General features: G+C 49.7%; 2 protein-coding genes across 3 annotated transcripts in view; both read right to left on the bottom strand.

Moving 5' to 3' along the window:
• Nucleotides 1-1,814, bottom strand: part of LOC107833543 (chemokine XC receptor 1-like) — a 4,850-nt gene extending 3,036 nt beyond the window's left edge. The window contains exon 1 of the mRNA XM_016663141.1: nucleotides 219-1,814. Coding sequence (XP_016518627.1) covers nucleotides 219-592 — 374 coding nt within the window. The 5' untranslated portion in view covers nucleotides 593-1,814. The remainder of the gene's footprint in view (nucleotides 1-218) is intronic.
• sugct (succinyl-CoA:glutarate-CoA transferase) overlaps nucleotides 1-19,188 on the bottom strand; it is a 40,225-nt gene that overhangs the window by 14,162 nt on the left and 6,875 nt on the right. For both annotated transcript variants that reach the window (XM_007576316.2, XM_016663140.1), the window contains exons 9-11: nucleotides 16,720-16,791; nucleotides 16,444-16,541; nucleotides 16,262-16,364 (exon numbers count right to left, since the gene is read on the bottom strand). In XM_007576316.2, the coding sequence (XP_007576378.1) occupies nucleotides 16,262-16,364; nucleotides 16,444-16,541; nucleotides 16,720-16,791 (273 nt within the window). The remainder of the gene's footprint in view (nucleotides 1-16,261; nucleotides 16,365-16,443; nucleotides 16,542-16,719; nucleotides 16,792-19,188) is intronic.

Genomic DNA, 19,188 nt, shown 5'->3' with positions numbered 1-19,188 from the left:
ATACACTGAAATACTGTGAGATACACTGAAATACACTGAAATACTGTGAGATACTGTGAGATACACTGAAATACTGTGAGATACACTGAAATACACTGAAATACTGTGAGATACTCCGAGACACCAGAACCAGACCAGTGCCGATATCTGGGTCCGGTCTGGAGGAACTCTGCCGTTCCAATAACTCTGGTCCTTCTGCAGTTCTCCCTTGAATTTACCTGATGAAGATGGTGGGATGGACCACGGCCATGTAGCGCTCCAGACAGATGCAGGTCTGAAAGAGTGGCCGAGAAATCAGCATGAGCTGCAGGAACAGCTTCAGAACCAGAACCCCGACCTCCTGGGACATCCTGAGCAGGAAGTGGAGCATCACGTAGAAAGAGGAGCAGGCGAAGAGGATCTCTGCGACGGCCAGGTTGAGGGCGAAGAGCTCCGAGACGGCGGGGCCGCTGGACTCGCTCGCTATCATCCAGGCCACGTAGCCATTGGCCGGCAGACCCAGCAGCACGTTGGAGGCCAGCAGAGCCATGATGCCGTTCAGGAAGAAACTGGGATCCAATCCCAACGTGGAGTTGGACCCAACAGAACTCATTTCCACCAATTCTGGACGATTTTACAAATTCTGCAGGAATTAAACCAGAAATAGTCCCCGTTATAACAGCCACGCTGCTGACTGACTTTAGCACATCAGAAGCTGCATGTCTTGCGTAACCCGTACGGTTCCGACAGACTGAGATGATTCTTTCTCACGCCCAAATTAAAGCTCTGTCCGGTATCTAACCTTCAGTTTACATCCGTTCTGAGTTTGGTAAATGGTAAAATTCTCAGAAGATGCGTCACTGAGGACCGAGGCAGTTGGAAAGCACGTTAAAGTTCAGGTTTTTGATCAACAAACAGGAGGATTAATGATGTGGTAAGTGTTCGGAGACGATGTAAACAGACATCAGCTTTAAAATTTACTGAAAAATAAACGGTGATTTTGGTTTTACGCACCTCCATCTCACCCACTGCGTCGCTGCATCTAAACACCATCTATCCTCTGGTGGTTTTGCATTAAGAGGCTCCCCTGTTTGTAATTTGGGCTTTTCATTTCTCGAACATCTCACCACATGCTCCTTTTAAACTGGACCCACCTGTGGATTTGCATGGCGAGCAGCGGAGTCTAAGTTTACATTTGCTGCGCTCAAACAAGCCCAGCGGAGACACGGATATGGTTTCTGTGGACAGAGGGTACGGCCACATTTGCATTAGATTTCCCTCAAAATGTAATTTGTCAGTGGAAATAATAAACTGAAGGGCAGAAAGTTTCTCCAGCGGTCCGCTGGGACGGAAAGAGGAGCTGGAACGGCAGCAGGGGTCGGATGGAGATCAGGACTGGGAAGCTACGGCTTCAGCTGGTTGATGAACACCAGAAGGAGAATCCTGAAGTTACTGATGATCTTTATTCAGGGGACGATGAGGAGCAGCAAGAAGCTCCTGGGTTCAAAGGTCAAGGCCATCCCTGTCAGAACGCTCTCCCTGTGGATGGCTGGACTCTCTCTGGGTACTCTGGCTTCCTCCCAGTCCAAACCAGCATGTTGAGAGTCTGGTCCCAGTGAACTACAGAGACCACACCGACTCCATCGACTTCCTCGGGTTATATTCTAGGTTAGGTCCTGAAATCACATGAACCGGTTCTGTCTGGAGGACCAGCGCCGCATCAGAACAGGACAAATCACTAGACCCGAGATCGGCCCTCCAGGAGGTCACGGTTGTTTCTGGATCAGAACCACCGACTTTGTGCTGCTTTGGAAAAAAGATACAAAAATATATAAACAGAAACATTTTTATTCTTTGAACTTAAACAGCTGGATCTTTGTGACTCGCCACATCGATGACAGACTACAACCTGAAATCACGTCAGGCTGAGGCAGCGCTGGAAACACTGCCCCCTGCAGGTGGGAGTTAGCATCATTGGGATCTCAGTTTGGGAACGTTTGTTTGGTTTTCCATCAAACCCAAACCTCTGAGGATTCCTCTAAAACCCGAACCGACTGACAGAACCAGAGTCAGAGACAATAACAGGTTCCAGAACCGACCCGACCGGCTTCACGGTGAAGAAGAACCTGTGATGTTGGGCCGTCCAGGTGCAGCGATGCATTTCCACCTGCAGCATGTCGTAAACATCCGTCATGTTTCTGCTGGATGAGGTCCCAGCGGGTCAGGGAGCATCTCACGCTCATCCAGCAGATTTGCATGGCGGCTGCTGTCTATTTAAATCAGATCTATGTTGCAGCATCACAGCTTCTAATGGTTACATAAAACCTCCCACACGACTCCTTCGTCTGCTGCCCGGGGTCAATGAGAGGTCGCCGTGAAGGACTCACCTGGTGCAGTGCCGCTAAAAATCACAGCATAATAAAAACGTCTGTGATAAAGAGTCTGATGGACGGGTGCTGAATCTGATTGGTGCGGAGGGAGTCTCTGCTGGAAGGCCCAACAGACTGCAGGATGGGAACTTGATCTGTTAACAGGGTTCAGATGGAGCTTGGACCAGACTTTAACTAGGCCACAATCTGAGCACATTTCTGTCAAACTCAGGGTTTCGTGGCTCTCGTCTCGTTTCATTTTCCTTTTAAAGAAAAAGCTTTTAGCGTTCAGAGAAGATGCAGAGGAGACTCTGACAGGCGATCTTCAGTTTGGACCAGACTCAGGCTGCTCAGCTGAACACAAACAGCTCAGAGACGTTCAGGGACAAAACCAACAATAAATCAAGCGAACCTCAGTCCTGACCTGTTTTATGTTTCTATCATTGTTTTATGCTCAGTTTGAAGCATTGCATCAGGAAAGGTCGAAGGAAAAAGCAAAATAGCTTCATTCAATTCACAAACGTTTTTACGATCACTTTAGGTGTTTTTTTGGCTTTTCTGAAAAATGGTTGATGTTTTAAACATGAGACAGAAAAATGATCAAGTTCTGACAGGAACTTTATCATCCACTGAGAAATGTTTACATCTAAACCTCCAGGACGGAGGAACTCACTGCTACGTGGTGGTTAGCAGCTTCCACTTCTGTTCATCAGAGCATCACCATCTCATGACATCACTTCCTGCCCAGCCTGGAAGTGATGGAAACGACTAATTCACATTTTCTGCTTTGTGACATTTTAAAAGTTGGATGGAGTCAGACCTCCTGACCAGAGCAGCGTTCCTGTGACCCGCGTCTCCATGGAAACGCTCAGGTTGATCCGTCTGGATCAGCAGGTTCTGGTTCCACCGACCCGACAGGACAGGGTCAGTCAGAGCTACAGCTGAGTAGGATGGCTGACCTGGACCTGGTTCTGGTCCAGTCCAGGCTGGTCCTGGTCCCAGTCCAGGTCTGGTTCTGGTCGGGTCCAGCAGGCTTGGACCAGCTGACTCCTCCATGGTGACTCAGCGCCGCGTTTTGCAGCAGCTCCACTGCAGTAAAACAGGCTGTAATCCTGTTAAGGTCCAGTTATCCAGCAGGAGGTTCTGGTTCTGTTTGCAAACATCAGACCCGACTCAGCCCCTCCACCCGGTTCTGTTTAGCTTTCACAGCCTGAGTGTATTTAAGTTTGTCTGAAGTGGAAACTTTGGCGTGTGAAACGGTTTGGGAAACAGATTACCGCCGGGTCAGAGTGTGTGTGTGTGTGTGTGTGTGTGTGTGTGTATCACTGTGTGTGTGCAGCGGCCCTGTGACCTCCTGTCTCCATGGAAACGCTCAGCAGCAGCAGCTGAAATGGTGGGATGTGAAGGTGAAGCAGCAGAACATGGCTGAGACCTGAGGAGAGGAACTGATGTGCTCTGGGTCCTGATTGGCTGCTGTTCCACCAATCACAGCTCTGTGGGGTTTAAATGAGGAGCAGCATGTTTAAACTTGTTTTGGTGAGTCCATAAACATGACGCTCAGCCTTCAATTAGTCTGATGCTAAAGCAGATCTCTCCTAATTATCCGCTCGTCCAAAGCTTCCTGCTGGACTGGGAACCGGCTCGGAGCGCGGTCCCGTCATTCCGGCCGTAATGAGAGCTGGAATTAAAAGGTGTCGTCAGCCTAATGAGCCACAGATGTGACTCCGCATTATTCCCACTCTCCGTCTCCGCCCCGAAACATTTTGGTATGTTAGCTCGTTAGCTGCAGCCTGATGCAGAGTTACGTAAAAACACGTTTCTGCTTCTGAAAACGTCCAAAAATAACCCGGAATACCAGTAGCCGCCCTCCTCCCCTCCTCCGGCCTTTGTTTGAGCCTCCGTCCATTCCTGATGATTATCCGTCTGTTTATCTGCCATTCTTTCCGAGTGTCACCGTTTAATTGGACCCCCTCCTCCGCTCCTCCGCTCCCCATGGGAAAGTATGCAGACACATTTTGATTTGATTATGGCTCACAAACCAAACTATGCTTCGCTGCATTCCAGCTCTGGCAAACCCGCGGAGCGAGCAGAGAGCGGAGCCGGTCCGATTCCAGATCCTGATCCCAAAGCGTCTGCTCTCAGCACCGCTACAGGTCCGGTCGGGTCAGCACGGGTCGTTCTTCACTCCGAGAGACGCTTCCCAAGACAACAAGGCAGTCAATGAACCAATCAGAACCAGGCTCTGAACGCACGAAGCAACGCAGCCGACGCCCTCTGGAGGCTGCCAGGTGGAACTGCATCGATCGACACCAGACATGAACCAGAAAGATGCTGCTTCTGTTTCACACAACGTCCCAAACAGACACAGTAAACTTGTCCACAGATCCAGAAAGAGCTGTTCACTTGGACCAATTAAAGACAAGGAAGCTTTAAACAGGAAAGCAGAAAAATCAGGAAACCTGGAGATACACCAACACCTGAAAACCTCAACAACCGAAAGGAGAGAAATCCGTCCTGTTAGCTTTTGATTCTTCTGCAGACGTCTGACCACATGTTCCCAAAAACAGAACCAGGTCCGGTCCACTTCAACCCGACTCCAGTCCGTCTGTCTAGTCAAAGTCCATTTCGGTTGGTGAGATGTGAACGCTAATCGACCTCTGACCTCTGGTCCTCCTGACCTCGGTCTGGGTTCGGTTGAAGTGAACTCTGGTTCGGTTTGAATGTGAACGCCAAGCGGACCAGAGACCGCTCCAAAAGCAGGAAGTGGACTACAGAGCAAGGCATTCTGGGTAAACACAACCAAAGCTAACCTGCTAGCCTAGCACTAGCAGCAGAAATGTCTCCTGGTCTTTAGCCTAAAGAGAAATCCTCCAGCCGCTAAAATCCTCCATCTTGTTTCCATCTGGTGAAGAAGGAAGTTGCTCTCAGTGTCTTCAGAGATTTTCGTGTCGATTTCCTTCAGTGGTTCTTGGTGCAGCGCCCCCACAGGCCAGGAGGGGAACAGGTTGGTGTGACTCAGAACCACAGCAGCTGGAGGTGGAGCAGATGTTCTGGTTCCAGTAGAACCGGGTCGACCGGACTGAAGGAGGGAATCCATCATTTATCCATCACAATCTCTTACTGTAAAAGCATCTTTGTTTTGTCAAATCATTTACTGACTTTAAACTGCTCAGCCTGTCCGTCCATGTCTCGGTCCGTCCTCGTCCCGGGTCCATGTCTCGGTCCGTCCTCGTCCCGGGTCCAGAGGATGGACTGAACTCTGGAAGATGTTCAAAGCTTTGAATGTTGTTTTAATTCACTCTAGTTTTTATTAAACGACGGGACAAGAGTTGGTCAGGTGATGTCTGAGATCATGTGACAGTGATGGAGCAAAGGATTCTGGGTGTTTAGCTGAAGCAGAGAAACAACGAAGGTGGTGTGGAAAGTGTAGAGTAAATATTACTAACCGGAGAATCAATATCAGAACATCCTTAGTAAAAAAAATGTTTAAAAACCATCATTTGTTTTATGTCTACTTCATAAGAACGCTTAGTTTTTGCTGCTCTGCTCCATAAAAAATCAACAAAGTACAAAGTTTGACTTTGAAACATTAGAAAAAGATTGAATGGTACTAAAAAGTTCCTTTGATATATTACACTGTTCCTCAGATTTAATTCAGCAGCTCAGACAAAGAACGATCTGCGTTTGACGAAGGGAAAACTGGGGATAAAATGAGTCATGGAGGTGGAAATGTGTCAAAAACTGTTAGGATTTAAGAAGAAAATCCAAAGTGGAGCAGAAAAAACAGAGAAAGAGAGTGAAGCAAAAAAAGGAAAACAAAGGGAGCAAAGTGCAGGAAAAGGAGGAGGAAAACAGGAAGTCTCTCCCTCTCTCTGAGCACAAATAAAAGAGGGAATCACATGGAGGAGGCAGCTCCTATCAGAGTGAATCATCCCGTCTGTGTCCTCACACAACCTCCCAGCAGCCCTGGGAATCTGGAGACGTTTGGGCACGAGGACAAACATCTGCAGAGCCAGGAACCTGGAGGAGCCGCTCCAACAAACACAGCAGGTCCGACAGCGAGCTGCACATCCTCCGCTCCGACACGCAGCGCCGCCCGGCCCCTTACCTCAGCCTGATTTACCCGCCAGCTGCTGGAGGAGCGGCATCGCAGCTGCGGCTTACATCAGCCTGACCGCTGGTCCCGACCAGCTAGCAGGTAGACGCTAACGCTAGCTCAGGCCAGAGGGGGCGTGGCCTCAGCTTACATTTACTGCTGGAACAGACACCACAACAAAAGCCCTCCATGTCACTTCATATTGATAATTAGATTTTTGTTTTGAAAATCCTAGATCTTCCCAAACTGGTGATGAGAAGTTTCCTCTTTTATCCACTTGAGCTGTTCCAGTCCAGTTCTCTTTCCCTCCACCCAGATGTTTCAGGTCCTGAGAGATCTCAGTCACACTGCCTACAAAATCCTTCATTTCCCACAATCCTAATGGCTGCCAGCAGGTTGGACCAGCCAGTCGGGAACAACCAGCTCTCACCTATTAGCGCTGCACAGAGTCATGCTATGCTACTGTTAGCGCCGACTCAGCACCTGGTACAGAACACCTTCCTGTGTGTTACCCAACAGGCAGTTGCTAGGTAACAAAAAGGTGAGTTAGTTGATGCCTAGCCATGACTGGTTGAGGGCTGATGCCTACATCTCCCAGAATGCCATGCAGTTCAGAGCTCAGATCATTAATCTTATCAGACATATTTTTATGTCTGTCTGATGGAGCAGGATGTAGGAGCTCAGGCCCGGTGTTCGGCTCCAACGGAGTTTGGGTCTTACGTCGTTCTGTTTGGAGATCCTGTCCCTCCGACTGTTGGATGTGTTTTAAATCATCACTCCTCCCTCACCGTGCTTTTCATTTGGTAGGAGCCATTCGGTTTCCTCCATCATGCTGTGGTCTCATCATCCAGAAGCCTTGTCCAACGGCCGTCTTGGTTAGTCGCTGGGTTCCATCAGGCGGCCATCTTGGTTAGTCGCTGGGTTCCATCAGGCGGCCATCTTGGTTAGTCGCTGGGTTCCATCAGGCGGCCATCTTGGTTTGTCGCTGGGTTCCATCAGGCTGAGCGGTTTCTCTACCTGACATATTTCTCTCGTTAGCTGACTGGTTAGCGTGTCCTGACACGGCTCTGTCTGCGTATCTGGGCTTCGTCACAGCAGCTTCTCTCTCTTTCCCAGATGTCGTGGAGCAGATTCCAGGGATTGCTGAGGTTTTCCTCCTGATCGTTTCCTGTCGTTTCCCTCCTTCCTCTCCGTCCCGTTGGCCTGGTTACCGTCCACATTTCTTGCCCAGACGCTCTGCCCGGCTTCAGCAGGTGAACCAGAGGGAAGCGCAGCAAGCAGCTTCAGTCCCAGAGTGACCTCTGACCTCCAGCTGAGTCGCAGTGCAACCAGAAAGCGATGTCAGCTCCATCCATTATCCGGCTCTGCGTCAGCACTTCCTCCTGAGGACCGCAGCGTGATGAAGAGATGGGAGGACAGGGCGGATGATCCAGATTCACGCTGGAACCAAACAACTGAATCATTTTGTTTCTGGGAGCTGTAAATCAAACTGGAACCTCGGCGTTCCTGGAAAGCAGCATGGAGATAGACTGGGAGCTCCAGGTTTTTCCAGGAGGCTGAACCGGAGTCAGAGTTGAGGTGATTCTTCTTCCAGAGCGACAGCAGCGTTTTCGCCGCTCCGCCTCGCTCAGGCAGAGCGGACAACATCTGGGGAACTTTCATAGACTGGACCAATCCCAGCAGAAGGCATTCCAGGCCTTCCAGGTTTTCCAGACTTGCAGAAATGTATCCCAGAACTGCCCACAGGCCTCTGACACCTTTAATTTATGGATTCCCTCAAAGCGTCAGCGAACGTCACATCTGGGGTCTGCAGGACCGAGACTGGAGCTCCTCGCAGACCAAACAGAGGTAACGTGAGTAATGTGAGGTCAAAGGTCAGGGGAGGAGCAACTAGACGGAATAATCGGCAGCTTCTTTTCTGTGTCAACATGCTGCGCAGATCTCTGCTGCTGAATGGAAGCTGTCATGTTTGGTCAACAAATCTGAAAGTTTAGACAATCCTCAGCAGAACTTCTGTCCTGGCTGTGAAGATTAGCAGCAGCTGGAAGTGAAAGGTCAAAGTTCATGAGCGTGTCCATTACCTCAGGAGTCACAGTCAGGTTTCAGTCTGAAACTAATCAGTCCTGAAGCTCTGAAACAATCAAACACAGTTCTCTTTTATGTCTGATTGTGAGAGAAAACAGAAAATATCAGATTTCTACTGTCTGGTTCTGGAGAAAACCAGCAGCAAGTCGGAAACTCCCGTTAACCTCACAGGTCATGAGGAGAAGCCTAACCCTAACCTCACAGTCAACCCTAACTCTGTCTCCGTCAGGCTTCCCGGACCTCTTGTTCCTGGAAGACATTTCTTCTGTCGTCCAAAAGGTTCCTTCAGTTCTGAACGGTTCAGACTCAGACAGGACTGAAGACAGCCGTGTCCACACTGGACGGTGACATGAGCAGACGGAGAGAGGAGTCAGGAGACTCAGGTTTCACCTCACAGCTTAGATCTTGATCAGACGTCTGACACGGCCTTATTGGGACATGTAGGATTCATCAGGCGACCCAAACACTGAGCTGGGTACCAGGTAGGACCAGCAACCAGTGACCATGATGCTCCATTACCATGTAACTGGTGATGTTATGGCCCTACTGGTGACCTTAAAGGTCCTAATAATGACTCTTATCCATCAGTCTGTATCAGAATCAGAGAAACAGCCTAAGCCGAGTCCTGCTGTTAAAGAGCAGCAGCTTCTCTAGCATGATGGCGCTCCTCTCCTATCTCAGGTAAATCTGGAGCTTCCTGCAGAGGAAACTCATTTCAGCTGCTCAGATGAGGCTCAGTGCCTCCAAATCCAAGGCCATGGTCTTGACCTGGAAACGGGTAGAGTGCCTTCTCCGGGTCAGGGGGGTCGTCCTGCCTCAAGTGGAGGAGTTTAAGTATCTGGGGATCTTGTTCACGAATGAGGGAAGAAGGGAGCAGGAGATCGACAGGCGGATTGGTGCAGCGTCTGCCGTGAAGCGGGCGCTGTACCGGTCCGTCGTGGTGAAGAGAGAGCCGAGTCAAAAAGCGAAGCTCTCGATTTACCGGTCGATCTACGTTCCCACCCTCATCCATGGTCATGACTGAAAGAACGAGGTCACGGATACAAGCGGCCGAAACGGGTTTCCTCCGCAGGGTGGCTGGGCTCTCAGAGAGAGGAGGGACTCAGTAGAGCTGCTGCTCCTCCACGTCGAGAGGAGCCAGTTGAGGCTCGGCCATCTGGTCAGGATGCCTCCTGGACGCCTCCCTGGTGAGGCTGGAGGGACGATGTCTCTCTGCTGGCCTGGGAACGCCAGCTCCGGAGTAGCTGGAAGAAGTGGATGGGGAGAGGGAAGTCTGGGCCTCCTTTCTGAAGCTGCTGCCCCCGCGACCCGACCCGGGATAAGTGGTAGAAAATGGATGGATGGATGGATCTAGAACCATTTCCTTCCAGTCATGGTCCGTAGCTCAGAGAACTTTTCGTTTGTTTGTTTACTCAAACAGTTCAGTGATCGCTCTGCGTGAAATCAATCAATCAATCAAATTTTATTTGTATAGCACATTTCAACAGCAAGGCATTTCAAAGTGCTTTACATAATTAAAATAAAAACAGCATGTGACATTGAATAAACGGTGAGAAAGAGAAAGACATATTGAAAAAGATTAAAAAAAGATAAAAACATTAAAACCCCTTTTAGGACTCAGTTAAACGTTTAACTGGGACTCCAACCCTCTGGGACTTTAGTCAAAAACACCGTTTGACAGGGACTCCAACCTCTCCCAGCCAGCATGCCTAGGTGGGACCCATGTGGGGGAAAGGGGGGCTGATATGGGTCCCATATGGGTTTGTCCCCGGGTTCCACGATGGCCCCACATGGGTTTGTCCATTTAGGGCCCATGTAGGGCCCTAAATGGTAGGGCCCTACATGGGCCCTAAATGGCCCATGTAGGGCCATTTAGGGCCCTACATGGACAAAACCTAAATGGACAATGGTTTGTCCATTTAGGGTTTGCCCTAAATGGACAAACCCATGTGGGGCCACCACCATATAGGGCCCATGTGGGCTCTGGCCCTACACGGGCAAACCCATGTGGGGCCATCGTGGAACCCGGGGACAAACCCATATGGGACCCATATCAGCCCCCCTTTCCCCCACATGGGGCCCACCTAGGCATGCTGGCTGGGTCTAGGTTTTCAGTTGAAACACCGTCAACTGGGACTCTAAACCCCGAAGGACTTTAGTTAAACGTCATTTAACAAGGATTCTCACACCCCTAGATATAGATTCGCTGAACTGGGACGTTTTCCGGGGGGCTTTACATAGACAGTGTGAAAAATAAAAATAAGTTAATAACTAGATGAAAAGTAAAGATAAAAAAATTTAAAACATCGAAAACATAAAAACTAAAGATAAAAACATTAAAAGCATCAAAGACATCAAACCCCACACTCTAACCCTAATTTAGCCATAAGCAGCTCTAAACAGGTTTTAAGTTGAGATTTAAAGGCTCTCAGTGTTTCAGCTGTTTTACAGTTTTCTGGAAGTTTTTTCCAAATCTGTGGTGCATAGAAGCTGAATGCTGCTTCTCCTCGTTTGGTTCTGGTTCTGGGGATGCAGAGCAGAACCAGAACCAGAAGATCTGAGGGGTCTAGACGGTTGGTACAGCAATAACAGATCTTTAATGTATTGTGGTGCTAAACCGTTCAGTGATTTATAAACTAACAGTATTTTAAAGTCTATTCTCTGAGCTACAGGGAGCCAGTGTAGGGACTTTAAAACTGGTGTTATGTGCTCTGTCTTCCTGGTTTTAGTGAGAACAGCAGCAGCAGCTTCTGGATCAGCTGCAGCTGGAGGATTGATTTATTAGTCAGACCTGTGAAGACGCTGCTGCAGTAATCAATGTGGGTGAAGATAAACGCATGGATGAGTTTCTCTAGATCTCACGGAGACATCAGTCCTCTGACCCTGGAGATGTTCTTCAGGTGATAGAAGGCCGACTTTGTGACTGTCTTAATGTGGCTCTGAAGGTTCAGAGGTCATCTCTACTCCCAGGTTTCGGGCTGATCGCTGGTTTTCAGTGATCAGCCCGATCGCTGAAAACCAGATTAACACAAAGAAATGGATGATCTTCTGAACTTGGATCATGATAATTATAACATTGTTCCAGCAGAGGCCAGTGGACTGGTTTCAGCTGGTTGCTGTTGCTACGTCTCTTTGGTTTCCATGGTTTCAGCTGGTTGCTGTTGATACGTCTCTTTGGTTTCCATGGTTTCAGCTGGTTGCTGTTGATACGTCTCTTTGGTTTCCATGGTTTCAGCTCGTTGCTGTTGCTTCGTCTCTTTGGTTTCCATGGTTTCAGCTCGTTGTTGTTGCTTCTCCTTGCGGAAGCGTCGCTACAGCGCCACCACTAGCTCCATGTTGTCCTCAGCCTTCAGAACCTCCAGGTTCTGCTAAATGACTCAGTAGGAGATCCGTGTGGCTGGCGGACCTTTGAACGGACCCATAAATCTGCTGCGGCCGGCCCACACAGTGGAGCCGTCAGACGGGATCATCTGGCATTGCTATCTGCAGTGATGGATCTCCCGCCGAGCAGAGGAACATCTTGCTCACATGTTGGTTTTACTCCCTCTGCTGCTGAGTTACGATCCGCTCACTCAGCGCTAGCGCCGCTCGCCGTGATGTCACAGCCGCCATTTATCTGCTCAGCCTCAGATTCACAGCAGAGGAACAAGCTGAACGCCTTCCAAACCGCCAGAGGAAAACCACACAGCTGGGCCTGAACCAGAACCAAGACACTGATGGAGGAGGAGACAGGGAGGCCTGCAGGTATAACTAGACCAGACCGGACTGAACGGACCCGTTTCCTCAGTGAGGAAGATTCTTCCTGAACCGCTTCATGGAACCAGGTTCAGCATTTCTTCTTCTGCTGATTTATGAAGGACCTAAATGAATCTGCCACCTGCTGGTCAGGTTTCTAATGAGGAAGCGCAGAAGGTCCACATGTCCCTCAGTGGGTCTGTGTTTTGTCCTCCATCTGTCTCCATCATGAAGGTCTGAGATGTTAATGGTTTTATCTGGATCGTTAATGTCTGAAGCCCGTTGTATCCACCCGAGGTCCCAGACCAGCTCCGTCTCCATTAGGCTGGCTCTCATCCGGAGCGGAGCCATGTCTCCCCGGAGCGTTGGGTCGTCATAATGCGGTTCATCTGGGTCAGCTTCAGGTTTCTGTCAGCAGGACTCTAAATCCAGCCAATCCTGACGCAGTGCTCCAACAACAACCAGGAGAATGCCGCTGCTGCGATCCAGCAGTTAGGAAAGGCGATCCATCAGCTGGAGGGGAACCGCTGCTCTGAGTCTGGGTCAGCGGGGTCCCCAGGGCGCTCTGTGTCCCCCGGGGCGTTCCCTGAGGCACTCTCTGTTTCCTGGGGTGATCCCTACAGCGTTCCTTATAACGTTCCCCACGGCGTCCCACACGGCGTTCCCCGGGGTGTCCCCCGGGGCGTTCCCTACGGCGTTCCGGTCTTCAGCACGGTGAAGGATGAGTACGGCTGCAGAGGAATGCCGCCACCCCTGATAAATCTGGTGCTAATCGCACATTAAGGAGCTCTCCGTCTCGCCTCCGTCTCCTTTATGTCCACCTGCTGACAGACTGAGGACAGCGCTCCGTCTGCTGCTCATGATGGATGCCGCTCTGCCTCTGCTCTCACCTCCAGCTGGAACCGGCTCCAGGAGGCTGACAGCCGCCAGGAAGGCGACACGATCCAGACGCTAATAAAGCTTTTTCCACAGCGGAGAGCAAACAGAGCTGCCGGCAGCAGAAGGTCCAAACACGACCTGAGGAACACCACAGGAAGAGACCCGGCTCATCCAGCAGGGGTCAAAGGTTAAACTCCTGGAGAAATCAGCCAGCATTGAGGTGGAGCGTTGATTCGAGGTCGGAGCATACAGCGTTTTGGATTCCTGGAGTTTCTCTGGGTTCACGGACCCAAACGAATCATTGATACACTGAAAACCTGAAATCATCGTTTCAGTTCAGGAGAAGCAGCAGAACCTTCTGAACCAATCTAAACATTTGGACTTTTACCCAGAACCATCCCTAAAAACCATCCAGTCAGGAGTTTCAGCTCTGCGAACTGGTCTCATCCAGTTTAACTCTGGACCGGGAGGCCGGTTCAAAACCCGAAGAACCAGGAGCAAAACGCAACAGCATCCTGATTTAGAACCAGCATCCTGCCATAGTTCCCATCAGCAAGGCGCTAGCAGAGCCATTAGGGGTTGAACCCACAGCTTCCTGTCGCTACAGATGAAGACAGCAAGTGCAGCCGAGACGCTCCAGGTGGATTTATCCAACGCACCTCTGCTGCCAGCTGGGACAACTCAAATGCTCCTCCAGAAATAAAGCCAGAAAGGTCTGGAACTGAACTGAATCAGAATGACCTGAAATGAATGAAACTGGACCTTGTACCATCCCGACCCAGCAGGTCCAGAACCAGCAGGTCTCCATGTTGGGTTCCAGCAGGAGGATTTCCTCTGGAGGTAAAAAGAATCAGTTCTTCTCTGGCTGTGTTTCTCTGCAGCAGCTGCTGGGAGATCCCAGCCTTTCTACCAGAACCAGAACAAAGACCCAGTTCAGGATGACGGGCTCTGCCTTCATTTCCCAGCATGCCTCACTCTGCCTTAATGAAACATCCAGGACCTCTCAGAACCAGCCTGGGCTCAGTTACAGAGAAAGTTGGTGGAAAACAAGTTGGAGCTCAGAGAGGCAGATGGGCCGGTCTGACACACACACACACACACACACGTTTGTGTTGCTATCTTTGTGGGGATTTTCCATTGACTTCCATTCATTTCTACAGCCTAAACCTGACCTTTACCCTTTCCCTAACCCTAACCAACCAAAACTCAATTCATACCTTAGCCCTAACTCTGACCCCTGACCCATAAACAGGGTTTCCCCTCGTGGGGACCAGGCTCCAGGCCCCACAAGGACCAATTGGTCCCCACAACGTAGTATATGTCAGGAAAATCGTCCCCACAAGGTATTACAAACAAACGCACACACACAAAGTCACGGTTTAACGTGCAGCAGCAGGTGGTCTTGGGAGCTGCTGTCCTGCACTCAGATGAGCTGAGGGACAGGATGTGGACGGTTCTGATCCGACTGACGGAGCGAGCAGAACCATCAGAGACCCACATGCAGCCTGACCCCTCCTCCATGACCTCTGCAGGGCCTCCCTGTGGCTAGATGGAGGTTCAGAAGGAGAACAACAGAGGGGAGGGGCTACTGACCCATGATGCCCTCTGATTGGCTCAGAGCAGGAGTTAGTGTGAAAGAGGCGGGCTCAGAGATTCAGCACTGGGACATGGAGGGACAGTTTAAACCAGGGGTCCCCAAACCTTTTCCTGTGAGGGTCACATAACTTTCCCCTTCTCTGCTGGGGGCCGAGAACAGAAAAAGTGTGACGACTGCAGGAGCCTAGATGTAAAAATGTATTGTTTTCCAGAAGGAACAATCAAATAACCCTCTCTGGGTTCTTCATAGAACAAAAGTCAGGAAATAAATAATAACACTATTAATGAAATAAATACCGTATTTTCCGGACTATAAGCCTCAGATATCTCTGCCGCTCCAGGTTTTCCACAGCGATGCAGCAGCAGCAGAGACAGCCAACATCTGAGTCACAACAGGTCAACTGAATATCACATTTATTACGGTTGAAAAAGAAAAAGGTGCCAAGTTTAGATTTAACTGAACTGATTACGGTAGTTTCTGAACAGTAACTGTAACAGTAAAAGTGCTGATCCTTCGTGTTGCTACTAGCATGTGCTAAATGAAAATGGCCGCTTTCTTCTTCTTCTTCTTCTGCTGCTTGTTCTTCTTTAGAGTCCAACGGCAGCCATTATTGTTGCACTACTGCCATCTACTGGATCCTAATATCTACGCCTCAAATTCTCATAATGATCCCAGTATTTAAAAAAACGAAAAATCTTCTTTTTCCCCTCAATGCTGTTTAACTGATCAGAAACATTCTCAAATTTCAATTCCCTACTAAAACCTAATTCCGTTTTAATGGTGCTTTCTTCTTTTATTTCCAATTTTGATTTCCAATGATTCACTTCCTGCTATAGAGCCCCCTGGTGGTTGAAGAAAAATCCACATATAAGCTGCATGGTTCAAAGTTTAAGAAAGTAGCAGCTTATAGTCCGGAAAATACGGTATATGAAAAAAAATCTAAATGCTCTCTGGTATTGTTCAGGGGGCCGGACCAAATGTGGAGGCGGGCCGGATCCGGCCAGCGGGCCGTAGTTTGGGGACCACTGGTTTAAAGTTTCTGTAGTCCCTGGTGAAAACCCAGTCAGAACCCAACCATCTGTACGGAGAAACATGGTATCATAAATCAGGAAACACAGGAATCACCTGATTCATGGGTAAATAACTACAGGCGAACGCAGCGCAGCACGACCTCTGACCTTTCAGTGACAGGACAACCAGCTGGTCATGTGATCACAGCCTGTCAGTTGCCATGGTGACATGTTTTCATCCAGAAAGCTGTTCTGGATTAAACGATTTCCCATCATCCTCCAAGAGGCTCCGCCCCCTTGGCATTGAAGCCCCGCCCCTTCCAAGTGAGGCCCCGCCTCCTCTCAAGGTGAGAACAGTTCTGAACTCTTTTCTGTTTTAAAGACTTTTTATGAGCAAACATTTGGTCCAGTTCATCTCCATAGAGAACCTACCAGCCTGATCAGAACCCGATCAGAACCAGACGTCCATGCGGGACAGGAAAATTTGGGACACGCCCATCCCAGCACTGACCTGCGGCTCGGAGAACACTTCCTGGATGCTGTTGATTGGTCCGACCGGAACACCTGAGCCCTGGAACCTCCTCAGCCAATCAGCAGAGTTCTGCTGCATGAACCTGTTGACAAACAGAACCAGATGGTGACCCGGCCGCCACACGGGCCCAGATCGGGTCCAACTAACGGCATAAACAAAACCTCTGGGACAGAATCTGCAGCAGCTGCTTCCGGTTCTGGACCCTCAGCTGGTTGGTTCTGTAGTTTGGGTTGGCAGCGAGATCCTGCAGCTCCAGAACCTGCAGGTCCAAACAGACAGAGTTAAACTGTGTGACAACATAGGGTTTCAATGCAGTGGCCCGGTCCAGAACCAGTCTGGAACCAGAACCAGAACCCAGGGTCATTAGGTCTAGTAGAACAGAGTTAGAACTATCTGAGGAAATGGGTCAGAACCGAGCCGAGCTGAACAGAACCCACCTGGCACACCGTGACAAACTGCCTGTTGTTGGCTGCAGCCAGAACCAGGTGTCCGTCTCTGGTTCTGAAGCCCTGCAGACACAAAGCAGACACTGAGAGGAGCCACAGACTGACCCGGATCAGAACCAGAACCAGAACTTTGACTCTATTCATCAGAGTCTGTCTGAAAACTTTCCACCAGTGGTGGGAAAACTTCTGCTAATCAGCTAAAGCTAATTTTAGAGTTTAGTGTTAGCTCTGGAAACATTTAGCGTACTTAGCTTAGCTAATTTAAAGTGGATAAACTCTAAAGCGCTAATTTGATTTGGATGTTTATTAAACCTTCTGTTCTTATTCATGCTCTTATTTTGAAGTCACATTGAAGCTAATATTTATGATTAGCTCTATTAGCGTTAGCAGAGCTAACACTTTAGCTAGCGGTCTCACAGAACCTGCAGAGAGTTTCAGAACTATAATGCAGTTCAGATCTGGATCAGAACCAGAACCAGAACCTGGAGGTTCAGAAAACAAAACTCTAAAAACATTCAGACATGAAACCATGTCAGAACCCGTTCACACCACTAGCGGTTGTGAACAGGTTCTGGTCCAAACAGACCGTAAGCACTTCTCTCTGATGATCTGGACGGGGAGAACGTGACAGAACCTCACAGAACCAGAGAGGTTCTGACAGCTGCTCAGGTTCACTCAGAACCGCCTTTGGTTCTGATAAACGAACCTGCTAACCCATCAGAACCAGATCCAGTACCGAGCCAGGTCAGAACTGTCTCTGCTTCCTCTGAGCGATCTTCATCTGACCTTTGAGGAGATTCATCAGCATCAGAACCGGGTCAGAACCGGGTCATAAGCTCTGGCGGGTTGCTCCCTGCAGGCGGAGCTGAAATTTACTGAGCCGAGATTTAATGAAAAAAGAACCTCCAGAGGAACAGAGGCCTCTTCATCTTCTTCATCCTCCTCCTCTTCATCGTAGTCATCATCCTCTTCCTCCCCCCCTCGGTGTCTGCAGACCGCCAGCATCTGGACGCTCGGCGCCGCAGCACTGCTTTCATCTGCTGCCCTGGGGGATTGTGGGTAACCTGGTCCACATGGGGACATGGAGGACATGTTGGGCTGCAGACGGGTCCCGGCGGGGAGGCTAGCGCCCCCTGCTGGCTGAACCCCCACTCTGAGGTTCTGCAGAACTTATGGACCCCTCAGAACTTTCACTTCCTGTCTGTGTCAGAGTTCAGCAGCAAACTGAGCAGAGACCCCAGGTCCAGTCAAAGTAAGGAGTGGAGACTCTTTAAATCAAACCAGTTAAATCTGGTTGGAGTAAAAATATCCCACTGAGAGGTGGATCCAGGAGGATCCAGGAGGATCCAGGAGGATTCAGGTGGATCCAGGTGGATCCAGGAGGATTCAGGTGGATCCAGGTGGATTCAGATGGATTCAGATGGATTCAGGTGGATCCAGGAGGATTCAGATGGATCCAGGAGGATCCAGGAGGATCCAGGAGGATTCAGATGGATCCAGGAGGATCCAGGAGGATCCAGGAGGATTCAGATGGATCCAGGAGGATCCAGGAGGATTCAGATGGATCCAGGAGAATTCAGGAGGATTCAGGTGGATCCAGGAGGATCCAGGAGGATTCAGATGGATCCAGGAGAATTCAGGAGGATTCAGGTGGATCCTGGATCCTCCTGGATCAGGTTGAGTTCATTGGCTCTGTTAATGTTGCCCTCAACTGCTTCACAGCCTGCTGATCTGAACCCAGTAACAGAACATGTCTAGTTTTTGTCTCTACTCTGACAGGGTCAGAACCCATAAACGGGTTCAGATCCTCTTGTCAGACTTCAGTGGTTTGGCAGAATCAACGTCTTTCATTTATTTATTGAACTATTATCAAGGACCGACTTCCAGCATCTTCATTCAGCATCAAAAATCTGATTTTTAATGTTTTTCACTGGATCAGATCAAGACAAGGACCTGAACAGCTGTCGCATCATGTCCAAGGTCAAACATCAGGACATCTTCAGATGTCCCTCCCTGAGCGCTGAGGACGTCTGGTGTCTCAGTTCTGCAGGATCAAGATGTGAAAGTCTGGACTCCTCCTGCAGAAACCACAGAACCACTAATCCTGTTGTTTAGACTGCTGTGATCTCTGAAGCCACCGCAGCGCTTTCATTCGCTCAGCTCCGGGCCAGGAAGGGAGGAGCGCTGCATGATGGGAAAGGCGGTTCACAGCAGGTTTAGATTGGGGAGCTGGACAGAGGAGAAGACCACAAGAATGGAGGCTGAGCCGAGTTCACAGGGAGAGAAACCTGAGGAGGAACTGACAGTTTATCTGCTGGGAGACCTGAACCGCCGCGACCGAGAGGAGCGTCGTCTTCCTCACAGAGGAACGTCGTCTTCCTCACAGAGGAACGTCAGAGGAACGTCGTCTTCCTCACAGAGGAACGTCAGAGGAACGTCGTCTTCCTCACAGAGGAACGT

This window comes from Poecilia formosa, unplaced genomic scaffold (assembly GCF_000485575.1).
Source record: "Poecilia formosa unplaced genomic scaffold, Poecilia_formosa-5.1.2 Scaffold404, whole genome shotgun sequence".
NCBI classification, from domain to species: Eukaryota; Metazoa; Chordata; class Actinopteri; order Cyprinodontiformes; family Poeciliidae; genus Poecilia; species Poecilia formosa.
This window is presented reverse-complemented; position numbering and strand designations above follow the sequence as displayed.